The following is a 21,651-nucleotide window of genomic DNA, read 5'->3' as shown; positions in this document are numbered from 1 at the left end:
AATTAGTTCCCGTCGAATGTTCGCGAGGTGAATTATAGCGAGGGGAAAAAGAGAAGCAAAATTGTTCAGGGAAAGGAAATGTGTTTGCGCGCTATATTTACGCACACTTTATATAACGTTCTTGAACGCTTTGTTCAAAATTCTGTCATCATAATTAATATGTTTGATGAATCGCAATAGGCTCGCAGATAACGAAGCAGGTAATTTCCCACAAGTATTTATAGTTATGATTCTAATACATCTTAATGATTTAGATAAATGCGAGACAATATTCATTTGAATGGTTTAACAATAGAAATAATAAGTTCACGTCGTGATGAACTATACTATAAAGCCATCTCGTTTATCAATGCATAACTTTTCCTCATTCTCCCTGATTGATTACTGGTAGTCCGGGAGTCGATAACACTTTTTAGTGACCAATCGAACCAAGGTTGATTTTTAGCCATATGCAAAACTTTTATAGGGTACGTAAGCGAAACGACCTTCAGCTACCACTTCCCGGGTGGTGTGGTCTTCAACTGTGCCGTGAAATTTTCGGAAACGCGAAGAATCAGCCTTGGTTCGATCATTACCCTTAAAATGTCGCAGGCTCCCGGATTAATTTACTACACAGGCCAGACAGAGGATATATGACACAATGCGTCTTGCGGAACCGGCGGAATGATACAAGGATCGTGACCGATCGCTTTTTCAACTAAAACACAGATATAGCGATTTATATTTTAACCGTTCACGTTGTGTAACATGTTCTTTCTTTTTTGCCCTTTCTCCTGTTTTTAATTCTTTTCCTTCGATCGACTCCCGTTTGCTAATCGACCTGATTTCCTGCATATGCCGCCTAATGATATTAGAAATTTTTCTTTGATTAATTATGAAAAATTTCTTTGATTAGTTATTAATTGACGCAATGAATCAAAGTGTCAGCCTTGACAATGCCGCATAACATTTGCGAATTTTTCATACAGCAAACCGAACGTTATTTATATCGTTTATCAGTAAAATTGCAGTGTACATAAACAACATTTAAGTTTAATAAGCATTCAGACTGATAAGCGTTTGATTACAACAGAAGAAGAAGATGAGTAATAATTGAAAACGATCGTTAGACATAAACAAAAACAATTCTGAAACATTGCAAAATGTTTCGCCACTTATCAAAGTTTATGTGTCAAAGTAATCAATAGTTATGGTTCGTAAAAATATTACTTATAAAAATAGGGATGAAGTTTCATTGCGAATAATTATATAAAATTGTTGCGATTTAATGTGTTATTTCTTCTGGCCTTTGTTCATCTCATTGATTTTTATGTCCCCTATGACGAAAGATTTTTTTGTTATGAATTATTATCAATGCTTGCTTGCAACAGCGACGTGAAATTTGGACTGTGACGATTACCAGTATTTACCTGACCCTTCCGCTTCGAGTTTTGAGATCGCACGCGTGGACCTTGTCGTGTCAAGCGATCGTGTCAAATCATTCGAATTAATCTCTGGATGTTGAAAAATAATATTTACGTTCAACAAAATCGAGAGTACACAATTATTGAACTTTGGTTCAATGCTGTTGTATCGTCAGAAGTTTTATAAGCCAAGATTCATTTTCTTAGCATTAGACTTTTATTGTTTCATATCATGAATTATGGAAATGCAAAAGCTACAACTTGTATCCTATAGCTTATGAGTAAAAATGTGTTGATTGAAACAATACAATCATCATTGTTCTATAATAATCTCCAAAAGAAGAGAATCAGATCAATTAGGAGTTTGCGCAAATTTTTAGGAATTGTTAGTGTTTACGTTGCCACATTGTTTCTGTCTCTTTCGTTTTCCTTTTAATTTCGATAACTTCGAGCCGATATCATGAAATTGATAGCACGTAAACTAAACACATACACAGCAGCTCGACGTATCTGAAGTCTGGAGGCTCGACTGTGCAGCGTGTCATACGGTTATCATAATTAATTGCATAACGACGGTGGGCACGACTGTGCAACAACAATAACACAAGACAAAATTATTTTCATACGCTTCAACATCCTGTTGCAACTTGTATTTTTTTTGCGTTTCTCATCTGTCTTCATTCGTTTTGTTCAATTTACTTATGTACCTTCATCCTTTGTCTACATTTACGTCACGACTGTTTGAATTAACTCCAGACTGCGAAAGGGTGATAAAGGAAGTATTGGGTAATTCTTCTATGCTTTTCTGCAAAACAGTGATTGCTTTATACAATATGTATTTATGATCCCAGTACCCCCTGCGATGCATTAAGCAAAAGAAAGAACGTTTGATTATTCGTAGTCTTTGACCCGAAGATCTCGCAATGAAATTCTTCGCACTTATTGCATGAATCTCCTTTGCCAAGAATTTTCCATTCCTTCTTTTATTATTTAAATTCATTTGAATACTGTCAAGAATACAAAGAGGTTTGATTTACAAGCTGTATTTATAGAACGAAGCAAACATCAAGTTTTATATCTACATATCAATAACGTGACCTTATTACAATTGAGTAAATCAGTAAACGTCGAGAAAATTGTCTAGCGAGATCAATCCTTTTCAGACTTGGGCGCCTCTTTCAATTTGCTTTGTCAGCCGACGGAGAGGTCCGTTGAGAGACATCTTCTGCACGCTGACGGAACTTACTCGACGATACTCCGCGTTTTTGCAATGCAGTCGATAGTCTGGCTCGCTTTCATGTATTCCGTGGGTAGGTATCAGCTGTTCGGGTGACAGTTTGCGAGCCGTGAGTGTGGGGTATCGAGGTTTATTGTTTGGGAGGCAATATGGCTATCTGGTAGATTAGTAGCAGCGCGATACGTAGACAAAGGAGTAACGCAGTTCTCATGATATTTGTAGACGCGTTGCGCGCACTTGTTCTAGTTGAATTTTAAAGTTGAGGGGATCGAGATAGATCGGAAGAATGTTGGAGCTCGAGGTGGTGCCCGAGAGATCCCTCGGCTGCGAGCAGTGGGAATTTATTTTAGGCAAGTGACGAAACACCCGCGTACTGCCGCGGCTACCTCCGTATTACGCGTTAATTTTCCGACGATCCGATTAATTCGTAACGAGCACGGATAACTTTCGTGCACGCGGTGTGGACCTCTTGTCCACACTTAGCGACCGATCGGTGTTATTGATATTGCTGTCATGTCACCATTCCCATTCCCTGCTATTTCGTTCCATTTGTAAACACTTGGTTTGACAATCGCGCGTAAACAATGCAAAACGGTACTTGTTGCGAACATTTTATTGCATATTATGTAATTGTTCGCAATTATCGTCTTATCGTTGACGATCGTTTTTTAGCTAAACTTCTAATTAGTGTAATTGATCAATTTATTACAAACTAATGTTGATACTTGAGCATCAGCTTAAAATTAGACATAAATCGAATGAAAATTATGGAGATGTTTTACGTTATTGTTTATACTTACAGGAATAGATGACTAGAAATAATAATAATTTCTTTCATTATTATAGGTATGCATTTTTCCCAATCCGTGTCAATAATACAGTCCCAAGTGGGCATTATAAGAGGAGTACAAGTACTTTATAGCGATAGTGTAAGTATGTTGTAACAAATTTAATTATTGCTATTGCATTTTCTAATTTAATGGAGAATTATTAAAACTTCTTACAGAATCCTTTAGATGTAGACCTAGTAATAAACTTACCTCACGATGGAGTTAGGCTTATATTTGACCCTGTGGTGCAAAGGCTTAAGATAATTGAGATTTACAATATGAAACTAGTTAAACTGAAATATTGTGGTTTGCCATTCAATTCGCCAGAGGTTTTGCCGTCTATCGAACAGATCGAACATTCGTTCGGAGCAACACACCCTGGTGTTTATGACAGTGACAAACAAGTATCATACTTTCTTTCAATGAAGGACGCTTTAACGAAAACTCCATGAAATCAAGGATTGTGTTTTTTCTTCAGGTATTCGTATTAAACTTCCGCGGATTATCATTTTATTTTCCCATTGACTCCAAGTTCCAACCTGGGTATGCACACGGATTAGGATCATTGCAATTTCCGAACGGAACTTCACCGCTCGTGGCGAAAACGGCCATTTACGTTGGCAACATGGGTGCTGGGGGAGGGAGCGACGAGCACAATTTAAAAGCACCGCCGCCACCTCTACCTCTCGTAATTATTATTTTGTTGATGTTCCGTAGCTTAAGGATATGTATTTCCACAAGTAACGTGATTGAAACAATGGGTAATCATGTTTCGCTAGGTTTGCTATCATAACAATTTGTATTTAGAGAAAGCAGATGTTATGAGAGATAAATCGCGTACGCGAGGTCTCAGATTGCACCTCTTCACAGAAGCCAGTTCCGTAACGAGGGTCTTGCTCGAGCCCAAGAAACGCTGCTTGACCAAAGAGGTTTACATTTTATCATTTCACCTTGTGGTATCATTTGTTACTTTAGCGTAGACTGAACATCGATTAGACGTAATAAGAATCATTCAGAGATGTATTCTATACTTCTTTCCTCTCCTCTTTTTGTGTAAAACATGCACGATTGTAGGTGTTGTTTGGCGACACTTGCGAAGATGTGCTAAGCGCTTTAGGAGCACCGTCACGAGTGTTTTTCAAAGCTGAGGACAAGATGCGCATTCACAGTCCTCACGCGCACAAACGCGACAAGATAAGACGTTCGGATTTCTTCTACAACTATTTTACTTTAGGACTGGTAAATTTCTCGACCGATACCTATCTCAAAAAGTCAAATTACATATTTGTTAATAACTCTTTTAACACAGGACGTATTATTCGATGCCAAAACACAATGCGTTAAGAAATTTGTGTTACACACAAATTATCCAGGACATTATAATTTTAACATGTATCATCGTTGTGAGTTTTTCTTGACTCTACCGCCAGAAAATAATTCCACTGACTCGGGAAAGCTCATAGACGTTTCCCCTTCTCCAGTTACGGTAATTGTACAATTTCACGATCAAACGAATGTCAATGAATGTTTAACATAATTTGAATGCACGTTTCGTTTCGTTTTGTTAGATCACTGCCTACACGAAATGGGACAAAATAAGCGAGCAGTTGAAGGCGAGCGCGCGACCGGTAGTGTTGAACCGTGCCTCCTCCACGAACACGACGAACCCGTTCGGGTGTACATTTTGTTACGGTATACGCGACGCAATCGTCGAGGTCATGGCAAACCAGCACATCGCAAGTGTAACCCTGTACAGAGCGGTGTGACGTTGATAATTTACGGAATAATGGTGCATTATAGAACGCTCATTGACGAGCAATCGACGGGGTGGCGTTTTCTTGCATGTGAGGCGAAAGGAAATGAAAAATAGGCAAGTTTCTAACTCCGACTGAGTTTGCATAATGACATCAGTTCAAGAGACTATACAATGCAAGGATGAATGTCGAGAGTGAATGTCCCTGATGCAGTTTCTTTCCTTTCCAACATTAACATAAAGACATTAAGATGACGTCAAGATGTTAGATAAAAAACAAAAAGGAAAAAAAATGTATAATGTAATTAATGAAAAGGCAGCGGAAGCATAAGCTCAGAAAAATCAAGCGATATCATATTGAGTATACTGTATTGTTGCTTATTATTATTTTACACCTTTCCTTGGAATATAAAAAAAAAACCAAGGAAATAAAACCAAAAAAAGGAAAAAACACGGAAAATGTAAAAAGACGATCAACTAAGGGGTACAAGTCTTTGCAATATTCAATGATATCATATTTAATATACCGTTTTTAACTTTTGGTTACAAGTTTTACGTACGTAGTTAAAGAACCAGAAAGAAATGGTCTTGCGTGAGCGATCAACATTTTAATATTTGAGCTCGATATTTGAAATAGAAGAAAAGGTAATAAAGACAAATAGTGTCAAAGGATAATAAGAATTTTGATAGTGTAATGATAAACCTATGACGATTGTAACGATAGTAATGATTAATGGCGAAAACATGTAATGTGCTTAAATCAAACAAAGAGACGGGTGTTTAACTTTCTTAAGCCGAAATTTTGTAACGCGTGTTTAGAAGAGTAAGGAATGAAGAGAAAATAAATATTGAATGCCAATGTGAAAAATGATATCTTGGACATACAAATCAGCGAGGTGCAACACACGTACTACAAGGCAGTCTATACAAAATTAAATATTATCGTTTGATATTAATTTCTAAACGACGAAGTAGTGAGGTATCTGAATGAAACATACAGACAGATAAAAGTTCATTGAGCAACTAAAAGATGTATTTATCAGCATGGAAGGAATTAACTTTATACTACTTTTCTTACATTCTTATCTATAAAACTTGAATCATTGTGATACGTGATACAATTACCTCTTTGCATTAACACACACAAAAAAAGAACGCTTACTTTTTGTGCTGTTGAATAATATTTGCAATTATAAGTGTACTCAGAAATTTGATTAATCTTTATTCTGTTAATCATGTAACAATTGAATACCACATCGTAAATTTGTCTTTTAAAGCTTGTGATGCGATACGGAAAGTTCTTTCGTTTTCTTCAATAAATTCGACCTCACCTGAATGTTAATTTGCACAATCGTATACCCTACTTCTACTAGGGTAAAAAAGGTGAATATGTTTTACGCAACATATAAACTTTGATAGTTGATAATCTGCAGCCATTATAGGATCTGTATCGATTAATAACTGTAAAATATAATTAACAGAAAGCGTTCGAGGCGAAACGCGAAAGCATGGGCGATGAGTTTACTTTGATTAACACTTTTTACTGCACAGAATGTTTATAATATTTTTTCTTCTTGTTCATGGAATTAGCGATGCTTATGGTCCACGGTTTTTAAAGCTCTTATAGGCTACAAGTTAAGATCCTCTGTAAGTTGTTCCGTTTCTATTACTTGAAACGCTAAGTGATCTCAATGTATGAAAATCCATGATTCGAAGACAAGGACAAAGGAACAAATAGCGAAGAAAAGTGTTAATCGACGCATAATTGTACAAAAAGCTTGAGAGACGCGAAATCGCACGTGTAAAGTTGCGATTATCCTTGTTTCTCAACGACTCTATTTCGATGGAATACCTCCTGTTTTGTAGACTTGACTATGTCGAACTGTTTTGCGTGGAAATTGTTTTCAAGTAAATATATAGAGTATAGAATTATCTGACCAAGTTCTATTCAAATAACGATGCAATAAATTCGAGACGAGAGGGAATCAGAGAAGAACCAACGGAACTTTTGGAAATTGTATTCTCTATATAATTATTTCTAATAATTCCTCCCGAGAAATCTCTCTATTTAGTTTATACAAAACGAATCATTTTGTATCGAATGGATTATAAAATTATGTAAAACGATTTTCTACACATCATTTTTCCTGTGACATTTTTCTCGTTTCGCTCATCAGAATTTTAACGAGGATTCAAATCGATCTCTCATATATTATGTTCGTTGCGACCGTAATATAATAACTGAATTTTATACACATATTACTTATCTATTTCCTCCGACGCGCGCCCTTCAGTGCGTCCAGCCCATAGCTGATGTAATTTTTCTGTCGTGAATCCAAACTCCGAGACGACTTGAACCTGTTCATTCTGATTTCGTTTAGCCTATCTCCCTGTGTTGGATTGTGTTGCTGATCAGTAGATCTGTATTTCTGCGTGGCTCGTTCCGAATCTTCTGTTCCTCGAATACTCCTCAGTTTTCCTGCAAGTATAAACGAAATAAAATATTATTTTACGACAAACGATGTAAATTCAAAAACTGCATGTTTGTTCATTTATAGCTATAAAATGGATGTCTTTATAGAGCTCTAATTTCTTTTTCATCTTCGATTTTTTTGCTGTATCATGTGACAATATAATAAAAAGTCTCTCAAAGGTAACGTACCTGAATTAAATTCTACTACAGACAATAAATGTGGCGATCACTTTTAAAAACTACACGACAGAGAGTGATTTCTTGTATTGGCGTCAAAAGTCGCGCAAGTACTGATTGAAATTGTGTGCGCACGCAGGTTCTTTGGAATACGCTACACTTTTGAGCACTATGAATATGTTTCAATTTTACTATTTAAATAGCGACTGAAATGGAAATTGTTGGATAAAATCATTCCTTATAACATTATCAAGTTTCTGAATGTTGCATTTAACTACATTAAAAGAATCGATTTCTAATTATTAACCAGTTTCGAGTTATATTAGTCGCGCGCTCAAATATCGATAGATATCGATCTATAAATGTGCGGGCAGCTTTCTCGATCAAGTTCAGCGTGTTCTGGCACAGACAAGATTGTATTGAATTTTTGATCGATTTTGCAGTTCAAGAGGATATTACGACTTCATTAGGATGAAAATATCAATCTGTGGTTCGTATTTATACATAATAATATAAATCTACAACTATCCTCAGTAAATATGGCCAGGTTTCAAGGCTTGACATTGTACCCACGATACTATCAGTGATTCCTTAAAATATTAAGACAATTACTGAAAAATGGTCAAACTTGCCCCAAATCCTTGTGAATCTAGTTTTGCCCTTCTTTTCCATCGTTGAATCATCATGTGTGTTAAATTCTGAAATCACAAAAACAACGTTGATAAGTTGTTTTCTATAATTGAAGGCCAGTAATTTTTAATATTACTTTCTCACTCTATTTTGTTTTTTCTTTAGATTTCTACTTATGGATCTCGAAACTACTCACCTGTCCTTCCACTCTCGGGTGGGTACTGTATCTTCTTTTCTATTTTATCCGCGAGGGAATATATTCCACGCTTGTGATGCAATATCACGTCATTGTCGCCGTAATACTTCAACCTGCCGATTGAAATGCATCGTAAATCAGGTAATTAAAACATCGTTTAATACGTAATAAAAGAAAAGCGTGTGTTACTTATATTGTTGGCCGGCGTTCAACAAATTCTTCTCGATATTTTCCAACCAAGCTTGTTGATGCCCGATAACAGATCCAGGTCTGCAAATTCTTATCCAAGCAATAGCTTCTCTAGCAGTCATTTTGTAATGCTTGATCAAATACGCGGCAATCAATGAGCCTGTTCTTCCTAAGCCAGCCTAAGGGTTTAGCAAATCAAATATAAAATAACTAGATGTAGGTGTAACATTATCATTAGATTGTGGATTGTTATTCAAAATCATATTTTTTCAACTATATTTTGAGGACTGTAATCGAATTCTACAGATCTTTCATTTTTATCATTTCATTTTTACATGAGCATTTTCTATAATTGCGTAAAAATTCGTAGTTTAATTATCATCATTATTATTTAGAGAGACTTTAAATTACTTTGCAATGAACTGCTATCGGACCACCGCTGTTTTCGCTCAGTTGCAAAAACTCATTAAGTATCCTTTTTGGTGGTACCGTGCCGTCTGGCATAAACATATCGTAATGCGTGATTCCGGCCTCGGTGAATCTATTTTGAAAAGTTGACATTTTACATCGGTTAATAATTCGGAGATTTAAGGCGGAGAGGTATGCATACCTAGATGCGTCGTATACTTTTTTGCTCAGTCTAACCACGGCAGTGACTTGGTTTTTTAAAAAGTAATCGATGTAGCACTCGGGCGGATGATAGGGAGTCCCTGGTTCCGTGCTCGGACCAACAAAAGCTAAAAATTTCTGCGGTACCATCCAATTCAAGGCACCGTTCCTCATGTCTTCGTACTTTTCGTACTCCTCCAGGTCGAAATCATTGAAATCGAAAAAGCCGTACGAGGCTGCTTTCTTAAGAGCGTTCAAGCAGTCTGTTCTAGTGAGAATAATCGGAATAAACAAATGCTCTTCTCGATCCTTACGAATAAATGATTAAACCACTGTTACCCAACAAGTGAATACTATAAATAGAGGATCCCATGGAAGCATCTCGAAACGGCTTTATAGGAATTTCACCTCCCATAAAGAGGAGATTGTAGGCTTCCCTTGGACTCTTGTCCAAGTACAGCACCGCATAGGAGGCGATCAAGTATGCGGAATTTGCTCTCTTCTGATCTCGCTGCGAGGTATAATGCACGATTTGTCTGTGCTTGTTCCCCGGACTCTGCAGTTTCTTAGTCACCTTACAGCAGTATCTGTTGGCAAAATCCTTTTAAAGGAGTCAGATCCGAGTGGTGCTATCCTTGTAAAAAATTGTTACCTATATAGGCAGGCCAGGTTCAGAGGACCAAAATCGTTGTAGAAATTGTTGTAAATCAGCTCGTCATCGATCGTGAAAAAGTGAATGTTGGATGTACTTTTCGCATCTTTTCGTCCGTTGCTTAACGTTGCAAAGTACAATTTGTCTTTCAGGTATTCACAAATGTATGTAACATCTGGGTGTTTGTAAATTGTAGTGATATCTGACGATAAATGTTAAACATTAACATCGTATACAAAAATCTAACAGCAAGTATCTAAGACGCTGGCAAAAAATATAAAACGATTAAATGTGATGTACCATCGGGGTTGAAGTTTCTACTGTCGCACATGTGCCGATTACTTTTCGGAAGTCCTGAACTCTTTTGTTCGTACATCGTGAATGGATATCTAAGCGCGTTACTCCTGCGGGCGCGATTATTTTGCATAAATTTTGCTTCCTTGAACGCGATCATTCAGCATGCTTCAGTCTCAGTCAGTGCACGATCATTTGTAAATCCAAGGAAATTTATTATTCCGTTGTGATTGGTTTTTCATTAATGAATGTAGCCCAGTCATATCTCGCGTGAGGAGAACGATTGTTTTCCGTTTAAATTAATACCCGCGTACCGAGATCAGATTTTAATTTCACGGTCAATCACTTAGCTTATTGTGTCGTCACATGGAGTTTCCTGCTGTAAGTTTGTAATTAACCAAGCACATGATTTCCCGAACCTAAAGGGACAAAGAAGAAAGAAAACAGATTTCTTTATATACATTTTGTGGTTCATCTTCGAATTGCAAATAAGAATAATTGGCGATAGTAAAAATCAAGTACCTTAGATAATTTTCATTTTCCAACAGAATATTATCTGCTCCTTTAATTTACCGCTGTTCGACACGCCAAATTGCTAATTTCATATTTGAATTTGAGAGACGTCTGTCAAGCCACTACGTGTTTCAATTTTTTTCTGCAGGGGATCCAATCTATTCAGTTTATAGAAAGTACCGATTAATAATAATACATCACTAGGCGTTTCACGTAGATCATCTGAAAATTATTTATGAATATACATCACTTGATAATATGTTACAGGAACGGGCGTTATTTATTAAAAGGTGAACCAGCATCGTTACAAGAACGGGCGTAATTTATTAAAAGTTGAACCAGCATCGTTACCAGAAGCAGCTGGAGATGTTGCATAAATACATATCAACGCACGCTACAAGTAGTGAGTCGAATTTTCACTTGGTTCTTTAATTAGTACTGCAAATTGCATGCTGCTTGTTTTAAATATTAACGAAACATTTTGCGAATGAAATTACGAATTGTGATTGTGCGCATTCACTTTTGCCCGTCACTGTGAGATCGATATCACTGTACGCATCGATAGCGGTATCGCCGATACGAAAATCAAGACGTCGCGCGTATTCCTTCGCGTTCAGCTTGCATAAAAGCTTCCCTCCCACAACCGAGCGGGCGCGACGACGCGGTACAATTTGCGAGTGCACCGGGAAGTGGTTTAACATGCAACGTAACGCCGAACCGGTAAAGCGACTGATCGGTATTTACGATTCAAGAGAAATCTTTCACGGGACAGAACAGGCGGCCACGACCATCCAACCGTGCATCCATTCCCTGCGTCCGTCAATCCGTTATAATTTCTCCGTTAATAGAATCCGAGATTTCGTAGCGACCCCGTGCCTAGCATTCGTAATCAGCATCGCATCGTATCGCCCGATGCTATCTCTCTTTCTCTGGCTGCCTCTTGCTCTCCTTGTCATCTTTCGCTTCTCGTCACTTTGCTCCCGGAATCATTTCTTTCTCTTCTTACGTTTTATCATCTCAGTCACTGCGTTTTCTCGGTCTCCTATTTTCAGAATTTTGATTCCTGTAAATGTTAATTCCAACTATAATGGGACTTTTGTCAAGGTTTTACTATGCTCCTTTGGCAAACTTTTACATAAAGATATTTGCATACGTGTCGGCCCTGTATAATCTGTTTACATCTTACATATTGTTTATTGCACGTAGCCTTCAATTTCCCACGGTTACCTCCTTCGTTTATCACTCCTCGTTTTTATCGTTTCGAATTTCGTTACCGAGAACAACATCCGGCTCCTTCATCTCGTCTTCTCCGTACTGCAACCTCCCGTTCTCCATTTTCTTCTCTTGCTACCGATAAATCTCCCCCATCTCTTTCTCCCGTGTTTCTCTCCTTGTTTCTTCATCGATAATATCCATCCGATATCTTCTTTGTCAAACAGTTGCTCTTTTTCTACGAATCTCCTCTCTGGAATCTTGTATTCTTCTCTGCTACCACTTACACTCCTCTATGTTCTTTAATATAGTTACCGTGGAGTTACTGATACATCGAATCGGATTCTTTCATCAATTAGTACGCGAATCGCGTTAGATTTCGTCGCCCGATTCTTCTTTATGCGATGATATCTCTTTTTGCGGTCGATTACGGCCGTTTCGACAGGGTGAAGTCATTCTTTGGTTCGATGCGAAATTCGGCAGGTATGTCACTTATTCATACCATTTATTACTCAGAACTTAAGGCGAGTCGTCAGATAACAAACGAGATTTAATGCGTCACTGCTTTAGATGATTCAAACGCAGCTGTTGTATACGCGAGCCGTGAGTTTAATTGCAAGTGTAAACGCAGATGGTTTTCGTGCAACGTTTGGTAAAAGCTCGATGAGTCTTGTTGCATTATTTACTTGGCCCGCTTTTCCTTATATGCGAGGATACAAGTTCACAGTTTGGTACAAACTCCAAGGACTGATGATTCGTTCTTTAAAAAATCTATAAAGAAGCTGTCCGTGAGTTGGACTGCTCGCGTATCAACATCCTCTGCGGTCGCGCGTCAACGTGTGCGGCACAAAGATCCGCTCATTGTTTCTCTAATGCATATTGACTATCAACAGCGAATCCGCTTTTCCTTATACGCGAGGATATAACTACGTCACGTCCTTATTCGCCGGCCGTCGTCTCGATCGGCCACGATCATCTTCGAACTCGCGGCCATATTCGGCGGACCCACCCACGGACAATGCCAGCCGCATTCATAAATCGACTCCTTACTCGTTCGTCGGTCAATCGAATTAAAACGATTTTTGCGCTACCAATGATAAATAATATTTTTATCATCATCTGAGTGGCACTGTAAATGCTGATCATGTTCCATTGACACCGTCTGCTTTACGATAAATCTATGAGATATTATCTCTCTTTATGTAATGGAAACGAACGTATTGACGGATCGAAGAATACTGAGAGAATCAAGAAAAACAGTGAAGCTAATTACGCTTTCATTGGGTATCGCTGTTGATCTATTTCGAGCACACCGTATCTCGAGTAACGTTACGCGGGCTGGACAAGGTCTTTGAATACAGACAAGTGAACAATGATTTCGAGTTTGCACCACGTCGCAAAGCAACAGAAATATAAAAATGGATACTGGGATATGTACTCGGGATAAACATGATCAAGGACGTGTCAAACTCATGATTAATTTTGATCAAGTTATTACAAGTATTTATTTGATAACGTGATTGAAGCATCGAACAAATTACAAATTATGTCAGAATTTCGCATGAATTTCATTATATTACACACGATAATCAAAGATGAAGCCAACTGGCAATTTGGATCAAGCCTCCATGGAATGTCGCGAAAGCACGATGGCTGACTCTTGTATTGGATAATTTGGACGAGGCGAGGTAACTGGCACATCCGCGCACCGCCGCCAAATACCGGCATACAAGAAGAGGCCTGAGGAACGTGTACGGGGACACGAGGTGTACGTGTTCTGCGAGTGAGACGCGATCGAGGGATAGATGCTCGCGAGTGATCGCCTCTGCTTCCGCGTCGACGGACAATCGCCTTTGACGAGGCTCGTTCGTGTACACGCACAGATTTCCTCCAGCACAATCGTTGTTTCTGGACACTGGGTGTCACACGCTTAGAATATTGGAAGAATCCACACAAAAAAAGGACAGGAGGTGCATGGTTCGAGTAGAAAGTAGAGCAGCCAATAGACAATAAAAGAAACTCCCTAACATGAAGCATAATTTTGATACGGATATTTTACTCCAAGATTTGATGAGCTACTTTGACGAGAAACAGCTAAAAAACAGTTGAACTTAATTTCCTCAGGTAATTTCTTATTTGTCTTTCATATAAGAAGGCACTCGATTCTTGTGCCACTGATTACGGGACACCCTGTACGGGCGTGTGTTCCATCCGAGAACGCATACACGCGCGTCGAAGAAAGCTTCTCCGCTCGAGCCACACCATGGAACTCTCCTGTCTTTCCTCTCGTCGTTGGATGACCGCGGTCGATACGCATGAGCATTCGAATCACGACGACCAAGCGAGCACGTAACAATTTCTGTTCTTGGGACTGGAGCCACTGGATGGATCGTCGATCCTTCCAGTTGGTCGTTGTTGCACATCCGCGCCTTTTCAATCTTCCTTGTTGCAAGAGAAAACAGCCAACGTTACCACTGGCTCGCCCTGGATCGTTCACCAGGCTTCGATCCATCGAAATTCTGAACAGCCCTCGCATTATGCATTCGACACGTTCACATCTAGATTTTGGCTGTCCAGGCTCTAGTTTCCTTTAATGATAGTTATTCTTTCAAGATCTCCTTATTGAAGAAAATGAAATCGTTAGATACATCGCAAACCAATTTAAATTAAGTGGATAGCGGAAAGATTGTTCTAGTTGCAAGAGATTGACTTTGATTCGCGGCGGACGGATGCGAGGATTTACTGTGGACAGGAAGTCGAAAACTGCACGACGTAGAACTGGTCGCCTTAATTTATCGCCATTCTACGTGATTCCCGTTAGGATGATGAACATGCAGCTTCAGCGTGTTCAGACGACTCTGCAAATTCATCTTCATAACTGTGCACTGCGCTGGTATCCAATTTGATATTCACCAGCGGACCCAATATTCTTGAAAACTGAATTCCTTCGCTTTGGAGAAACGAGGAGAATGAGATTCCTACAATTGGTGTACGTGCCAAGATACCTATGAACTTGGTAAACTTGGTTCAAATCTGAAAAGTACGATCGATTTTTCATCCAAGTCTTCAATTTCTCTGACACGTTTCACAACACGGGCCACGGTCCTTCTCGGAAACGCAGCCGTATCACCGTTGGGTGAACGCGCACGGGTGTGTTTCCAATCGTTGATGACGATATTTCAACATACGAGCGTCGGGCCGCGCCGCGCCGGGGTGATCATGGTGCAAGATTTAAGTCTTGATTCACCGGGACGCCGATTGATACGCGGATCAGGTACACGCTGAATTCTTATGCTAATGCGAGAAAGGAGCCGAGAAGACAATACGTCCACATCCAAACGCCGGCTCGCTTACACGCATCTGTATACACTCTGCGTCCCGTATTCTGTATTCTGTCAAGTGAATTAATACAATCACGAGGACCGCCGGGTGATTTTAGATGCGGTGAGATCGTGATCGACCGGTCGCCACCATGTCACGCTTTTATCGGGCTTTCTCGTCAGGAAAAACGGAGATGGTCTCGATTCTGGCCTTGGGAAAACCATTTTATCGTACCGGCTTCCTTGTACAAACGATAAGACAACGTAACCGATGCTAATAAGAAGTGAAGCTCGGGATACAAATCAACGTAATAGTTGTTGCAATATTTAAAGATAACAGGCATATATAATATCTTATTACATCATTATTACACTGCGGATTTTATGCATTTATTAGCAATAGTAGTCGCAGATAATAAATATGTCAGGTACAAACACTTTTTAACATAAAAATCTGGAGTCTGATCATTCAACAAATCCATATGTATTACATATTTAATAACTTTGAATAGAATTTTGCTACAAGTTCTCGAGAAAACGATTGAAGGTTAAGCTTACGAAATCAGCAACTTTTTTCGTGAAAATGAATCGACGGGGGAGTTCTTTAATAATAATTGATCATACATATGCAAAAACCATTGCGCATAAGTTTCTTTTACGTGATTGATTTATTGAGTCGTTTGTGAAGAAAGTCTGAAGCGTCAAGTTCCGACTGCCAGTCTTCTTCTCTCCCTTTCTCTGTTTCTCTGTAGCACACGTGGAACCCGCTTCCGGTTCGCCCGGTACCCGAACATTACGGTATCGACAACTTCCGGTCATCACGCGTCGCTCGGACCTCCAAACCGACCCGCTGCTGATCTCCTGAACCGAATACATATCTACCTAGCGTACATTTAGATAACGTGCGGTTTTTTTTTTCACGTCCCCTCGCACTTGCGCGATAACCGAAAATGGGAAACCTCGAGTACGGTTGTACGAGCAGGAAGGTAGAAAGAGGTCACTTTGTTTAGCATTACTAAATGTCAGACAGATTTAATTCTGTAGTTGACTCAAATAATTTATTGATTCTTCTTACACATCTCTAAATGATTACACAATTTCATACATGTATCAAATTACTTTATTTTCAATTTGATTATAACGAATGGAAGATGCGATCACATTTGCCTGGAAAAAATATTAAAGTGAAATGCTTAATTTAAAATTATTTAGTCCGAAGGGAGAAATGAAGCACAAGATGATGTTTATCCCAGTCACGGTTGGCTCGTGAAAATGACGGGTCTCAGATTTTCTATTTTTCCGCGATCGAGCATCGGCGCAGAAGAGAGAACGGTGACGGGCATAGGGACGGCAGTGATCGGCGATGTAACGGTCGTTCTGCCTGGCCAGGGTAGATGAGTGTACCATTTCCCGTATTGCCGTCGTAACTCGCGACCACCATCCGCGAAATGACAACTGCTAAACACAACGGGTAGAGGTTCTCGAGCATTGCGACTAGGAATTCCGACTTTCTAGCAATTCCACTGCGACGGACGTCACGTCACGTTGTTTCTCGCAATCGATAGATCCGAAAACGCAACGATCGCTTCCACTCCGATTGTATAATAGCGGATAAGAAATAAGTACTCCAGCCTGCTGACTTTCTTTAATTCCCGCGTGCGAGGTTGATACATGGCAGACAAGTCTGAGAGCTTAACAAGAGACTAAACGTAGTCGCCCTATCATTTTTTTATGAATTCATACGCTTGATCTAATCGCGTATCATTTTTTATATTGGAGAACCACTGTGTTATCCAGATGTTAAGTCGAGAGATGGAAAATCGCGAGTTCCGAATAATGACTGCGACGTTAATCAGACTATATAAAATGATATACGGGCATAGAGAAAATTATGAATTGCACAGTCAGCAATCGAGTGTATCTAGATTTCGCAACGATCGATTCGTGAAACTAAAGAACGTTCTTGCGCCATTAAAAAACAGTTATTAAATTTTCATCATTTTCTCATCTATCGCTAGTTACATTTATAAAACATCTTTCATTACTTCAAATCCCCTGTCGTCGCACAAATCTTCTTTATAATATCGATAATTAACGTTGATCTATATACTTCGTGTACAATTAATCAGAAAGTAGTCGAGCCATGCATTTATCAGGCCAGCTTGCCACCGATTTACCGGCTCTCCGGCAGATGTCGTGGGATTTCAATGAAACGGTCACGGTTTCATTCCAGAAAATCGTTCTGTACTTATTTATGAAGAAAATTCTCACTCAGAGACGATTTATATTCAGCACTCGGCGTTATATTGCCTTCGTCCATAATCTCGTCATCGATTTCTTCTCAAGTTACGTCCTTGCATTACAAGACCGATAACGCTATCGAGGCTCGCGTTACTCGAGTCATTTCTAATCCGGGCAAAATTTCATAAAGCGTCATCAGGCGAAAGAAATGTCAATCACATTTGACGAGACGGTTGAAAAATTTTAATTTTTAATTATTTGTTATTTTTCAAAAAATAATTAAAAAATATCAGTATATTGGAGCGATTGATCAGGCGCGATCGATAATTTACGGATCATTTAAAGAAGACTTAACACATTACATCGCTAAAGCGATTCTGGTGACGTTCGTTAATTGACCAGGGCGTGGGAGGGTGCTGGAAACGAAATCATTATCATCCCCAGCGGTTGACAGACGAGTGGCCGTCGTACCGTCTAGAAGAGGGAAACCGTAGAAGGTGGGAAACCTCTCGGAGTCTCCCAACTCCAAGCCAGGAATTAGCATTTCGCCTCTCCGGGCATCTCTTCTCGCCTCTTGCTCTCGTCTCGCGGACCGAGAAATAGAAACTAAACGATTCGTTGAAATCGGACAAAAAAATGTCCCACTTCCCGTGATTGTACTCCGCGCGTTCTTTTAATTCCTCGTTAACTCGTGTTTTCAGATCATTATCGCTTGTAACGAGCTGTCAAGCGATTGATATAATTATAATTATGCAACAAGTTCGTTGGCGAATCGTAAATTGATATACATTCATAATGCTTAGCTTTTCAAAGTTATTAATTTTCCTTAAATTTTTATGAAAAAGATGCAAACTTGCTTCAAGTCGTCTCATATTGAATTGGCTGTTTGTTGTATTGGAACACGGTATAGGACAAGTAACGAAATTAGTCGTCGTACAGTGAATGCTTTCATGCCACACAAGTCGATGCTTCTAAAACCGGAGAGGACGTCCAGTTTGTCGGTCTCTTCATCCGATTATGCCCCACCACATTGCATCTCTGTAACCCGTTTGTTTCTCTGCTTTTGTTTTCACTTCCCTGTGCGCCGTTTGTTTCCACGCAAACAAATTCCATTTTCCGTTAAATCGTACTAAATACATAAAAAGGATCGCAAATAAATTAAACTAAAAGTATTATGAAATTCTGTCCAAAATAATTTCTGATCTCTATGTTTTTGAAAACGAAATATAGAAACAATTGAATTTATAATAAACCTATTGAAGAATTTCTTGCCGAACGTAATTACCAAAGGTGAGACCGCTTGTTGCGAAATGGAAGAGGAAAATACTCTTTTCGTGCGATTGCGTGGTGGTGGGTCGGCTTAGTTAGTCTTGCGTGTAAATAAAATGCGGAAAACGCGTCTAATCGTGTAACGCAGCCGATCATCGTTGTGCGCACCTGCACACCGTTCGTTGCCTTTCAAAGACGCATCGGATTCATTACTAAATAATAAGAAGACAGCGGATTTTGTGCATTTATAGAAAACTTGAATACACATAACATAACTTATGTGTAAAATACATTGACATAAAGATTACATCTTGTGGAATACCGAAACTAGAGTGCATATTGCAATTTTTAAATGATGAAAGAGCCTGTAATAAGATGCATTACCAAACATGTTTTATTTTGTGTAAGAATATAAAAGTATCTAATGCGAATTTCACCGATATTCGTGTCCTCTTTTCATGCTGCGCTAGTTTTCTTACACGAGACGCGACACGTATTTAAAATAATTATTGGCTGTAATTCATACTCGATTTCCACGAATGATTTCTTGTAAAAATTTACATAGTTTAGTAACTTTTCCAATTTTTGTTCACGTCACAATTTGGCTTGAGCGAGGGCAATTGCGTAGAAAAACAAGAATGTGTTTTATTGTACTATTCTCAATAGAATTTGTAATATTATTCGATTTTATTGATAACGATGATTAAGGTAAATCTGATGGGTTTTAGTTTAAAAATCTTATTCCTACTATTTCCTGTGGATTGATTTAATGATTAGCTATGATGACCAGAATGTTGCTGGATTGGCTGATTAAGAATTAAGATTCCCATATTTGAACTCCGCGAAAGGAAATTGCTTCGTGCAGAGCAGAGAATCCAACAGTTAAAGACTGGTGTGTATGTATAGCAGGTGGTGCACACTGTCAGTCTATACATCAGCAGTAGACGATTCTACTTGCGTTCATCGTGTGCAATTTTCTTAATGTCACAAAGTTCTCTCCGTTTTTGAAACGTAAAATGGATAAAGTTTGACCTCACAGTTGAAACTCTTAATTTGTTGCGACTTTCGTCTAGTTACAACATTTGCTGCGACCATCGCCAAGATGACGACCGTTGCGTTCACGGTGACCAACTTCAACGTGGTTCATAAGGCGTGCAGGATAGTGTAGAAACGAGATGGTGCGCAGCATTTGCGCTCGCTCATAGGGGAGACGAGTATGATGACGAGGGGAGAGCAAGAGAGAAAAAGGGCAAAAAAAAAGAGGAGATAGCGTACCCCAGGGACGGGAGTAGCCCGTGAAACGACGAGGAGGGCCGGACCGGGCTTCGATAAACCCTGCGGTGGTCGGAGTGAGACCGACCGAACGGAGAGACGGACAGTGCCGCTCGGGAGAGACAACTGGGGAACGAGAGGGACCGAGAAAACGGGGGAGGGAAACGGATAAGAGGAAGCGTGGGCACTCAGGTGTGACTCTCCCGCGGGTTCTCTCCTTGCCAGCAGCAACAGATACGCGGACCTTGGTCTCCCCGTGCACCTCCGGAAGTGCTCTTTATCTCTGTCGGTCTGTCCCCTCGCTCGCTGCCCGTACTTACTCGACAGCGTGCGCGCGCGAGTGCGTGCATGTGCGTGCTGCTGCTGCGTGCTCTGTCTGTCTGTTTCACTCCAGCAGCCCTCGACCGGCTGTTGTCCCTCTTCTTCTGCTGTCGTCGCACCGCCGCCGTATCGGTCGCCCGTCGTCCTGCAACGGCTGCCTTCGTTGTCTGGTTGATTAACCGAAATTTCGATTACACGAATCGTATCGACCAAACTAAACGCCTCAATTTATCGGGTGCAAAAGACCCATGTTTAAAATACGTGTACCTTAACATATTGTCCGACTATTTTACGAACTTGACGAATTATACCTGTTTTAAAATTGTGAATAAATACATTAAGCTGATGTAGGAATTACCAGTAGCAAGATACTATAGTGTAGTTTCTAAATGATGGAGGAATAGCTACATGAAAATTTGTATCACGTTTCATAATTTTAAGATGAATTCAGGGTTCTATTTTATTATTCGTAAAGATGTATCATGAGAACTAAGTTTCTCACTTCCTCGAAGGCTGTGAAAGAAGGGAAAGAAGATGATAATTAAGGGTGCTCGGGCCAAGTCAAGATCAATGATACGAAGCTTCTTTTAAGGTTTCTTCGCATGAAATTCTTACGCGGAGATGGGAAATAATCTTTTTTGCAATAATAGTACACGTATGCATTTTACACGATGATAAACACTAAAGATGTGCAAGGTTTCACAAAGTATCGATTCCATGTACCTAGACGAGTAGATAAAAATGGCAAGTAGCAAGAGGGAATCATCGATCGATGCACAGAGGCATGTGCTCGATCATTTTTCACTAATCGTCCAATGACAGCGGTATCCTGCAACAACTGTATTAATATGAGACAAGGTGTTGCGTGTTCGCTCGGCCTCACCATACGTCACGCAATCTTATCAAATGGGACCGATGGCAACCCATTTTGGTAGATCAATGTCAACTTGCATAGGTAAATTAAAGTAACGACGCGGATTCCGGAAAGAATGCGCGTCTACAATTTATCGAGGATTCGAAACTAACGACGAACCCTTATATTTCCATAATTCGTCACGCT

General features: G+C 39.5%; 2 protein-coding genes across 3 annotated transcripts; one reads left to right on the top strand and one right to left on the bottom strand.

Moving 5' to 3' along the window:
- Positions 1-2,710: 2,710 nt before the first annotated feature.
- Positions 2,711-7,351, top strand: LOC108625306 (UPF0183 protein CG7083). Of its 2 annotated transcripts, XM_018025209.2 has the most exons (8): positions 2,711-2,990; positions 3,487-3,569; positions 3,647-3,874; positions 3,949-4,158; positions 4,250-4,399; positions 4,545-4,709; positions 4,780-4,956; positions 5,039-7,351. In XM_018025209.2, exons 1-8 carry the CDS (start codon positions 2,927-2,929, stop codon positions 5,234-5,236), a joined length of 1,275 nt encoding a protein of 424 aa, XP_017880698.1. In that variant the 5' UTR covers positions 2,711-2,926; the 3' UTR covers positions 5,237-7,351. The 2 variants fall into 2 exon arrangements, with proteins under 2 accessions (XP_017880698.1, XP_017880700.1); XM_018025211.2 differs by lacking the exon at positions 4,250-4,399.
- A 139-nt stretch (positions 7,352-7,490) lies between these two features.
- LOC108625305 (dual specificity protein phosphatase CDC14C) lies at positions 7,491-11,077 on the bottom strand. The gene is made up of 10 exons (XM_018025207.2): positions 10,966-11,077; positions 10,450-10,862; positions 10,150-10,351; positions 9,837-10,084; positions 9,499-9,760; positions 9,300-9,429; positions 8,889-9,067; positions 8,700-8,812; positions 8,506-8,571; positions 7,491-7,702 (listed from the first exon to the last, which is right to left on the bottom strand). The coding sequence occupies exons 2-10, from the start codon at positions 10,601-10,603 to the stop codon at positions 7,491-7,493; spliced, it is 1,566 nt and encodes a 521-aa protein (XP_017880696.1). The 5' UTR covers positions 10,604-10,862; positions 10,966-11,077.
- Positions 11,078-21,651: the final 10,574 nt, after the last annotated feature.

This window comes from Ceratina calcarata, unplaced genomic scaffold (genome assembly GCF_001652005.2).
Source record: "Ceratina calcarata isolate Rehan_Ccalc_2016 unplaced genomic scaffold, ASM165200v1 scaffold350.2, whole genome shotgun sequence".
NCBI lineage: Eukaryota > Metazoa > Arthropoda > Insecta > Hymenoptera > Apidae > Ceratina > Ceratina calcarata.
The sequence above is the reverse complement of the archived record's forward strand: the minus strand, read 5'-3'. Positions and strand labels throughout refer to the sequence as shown.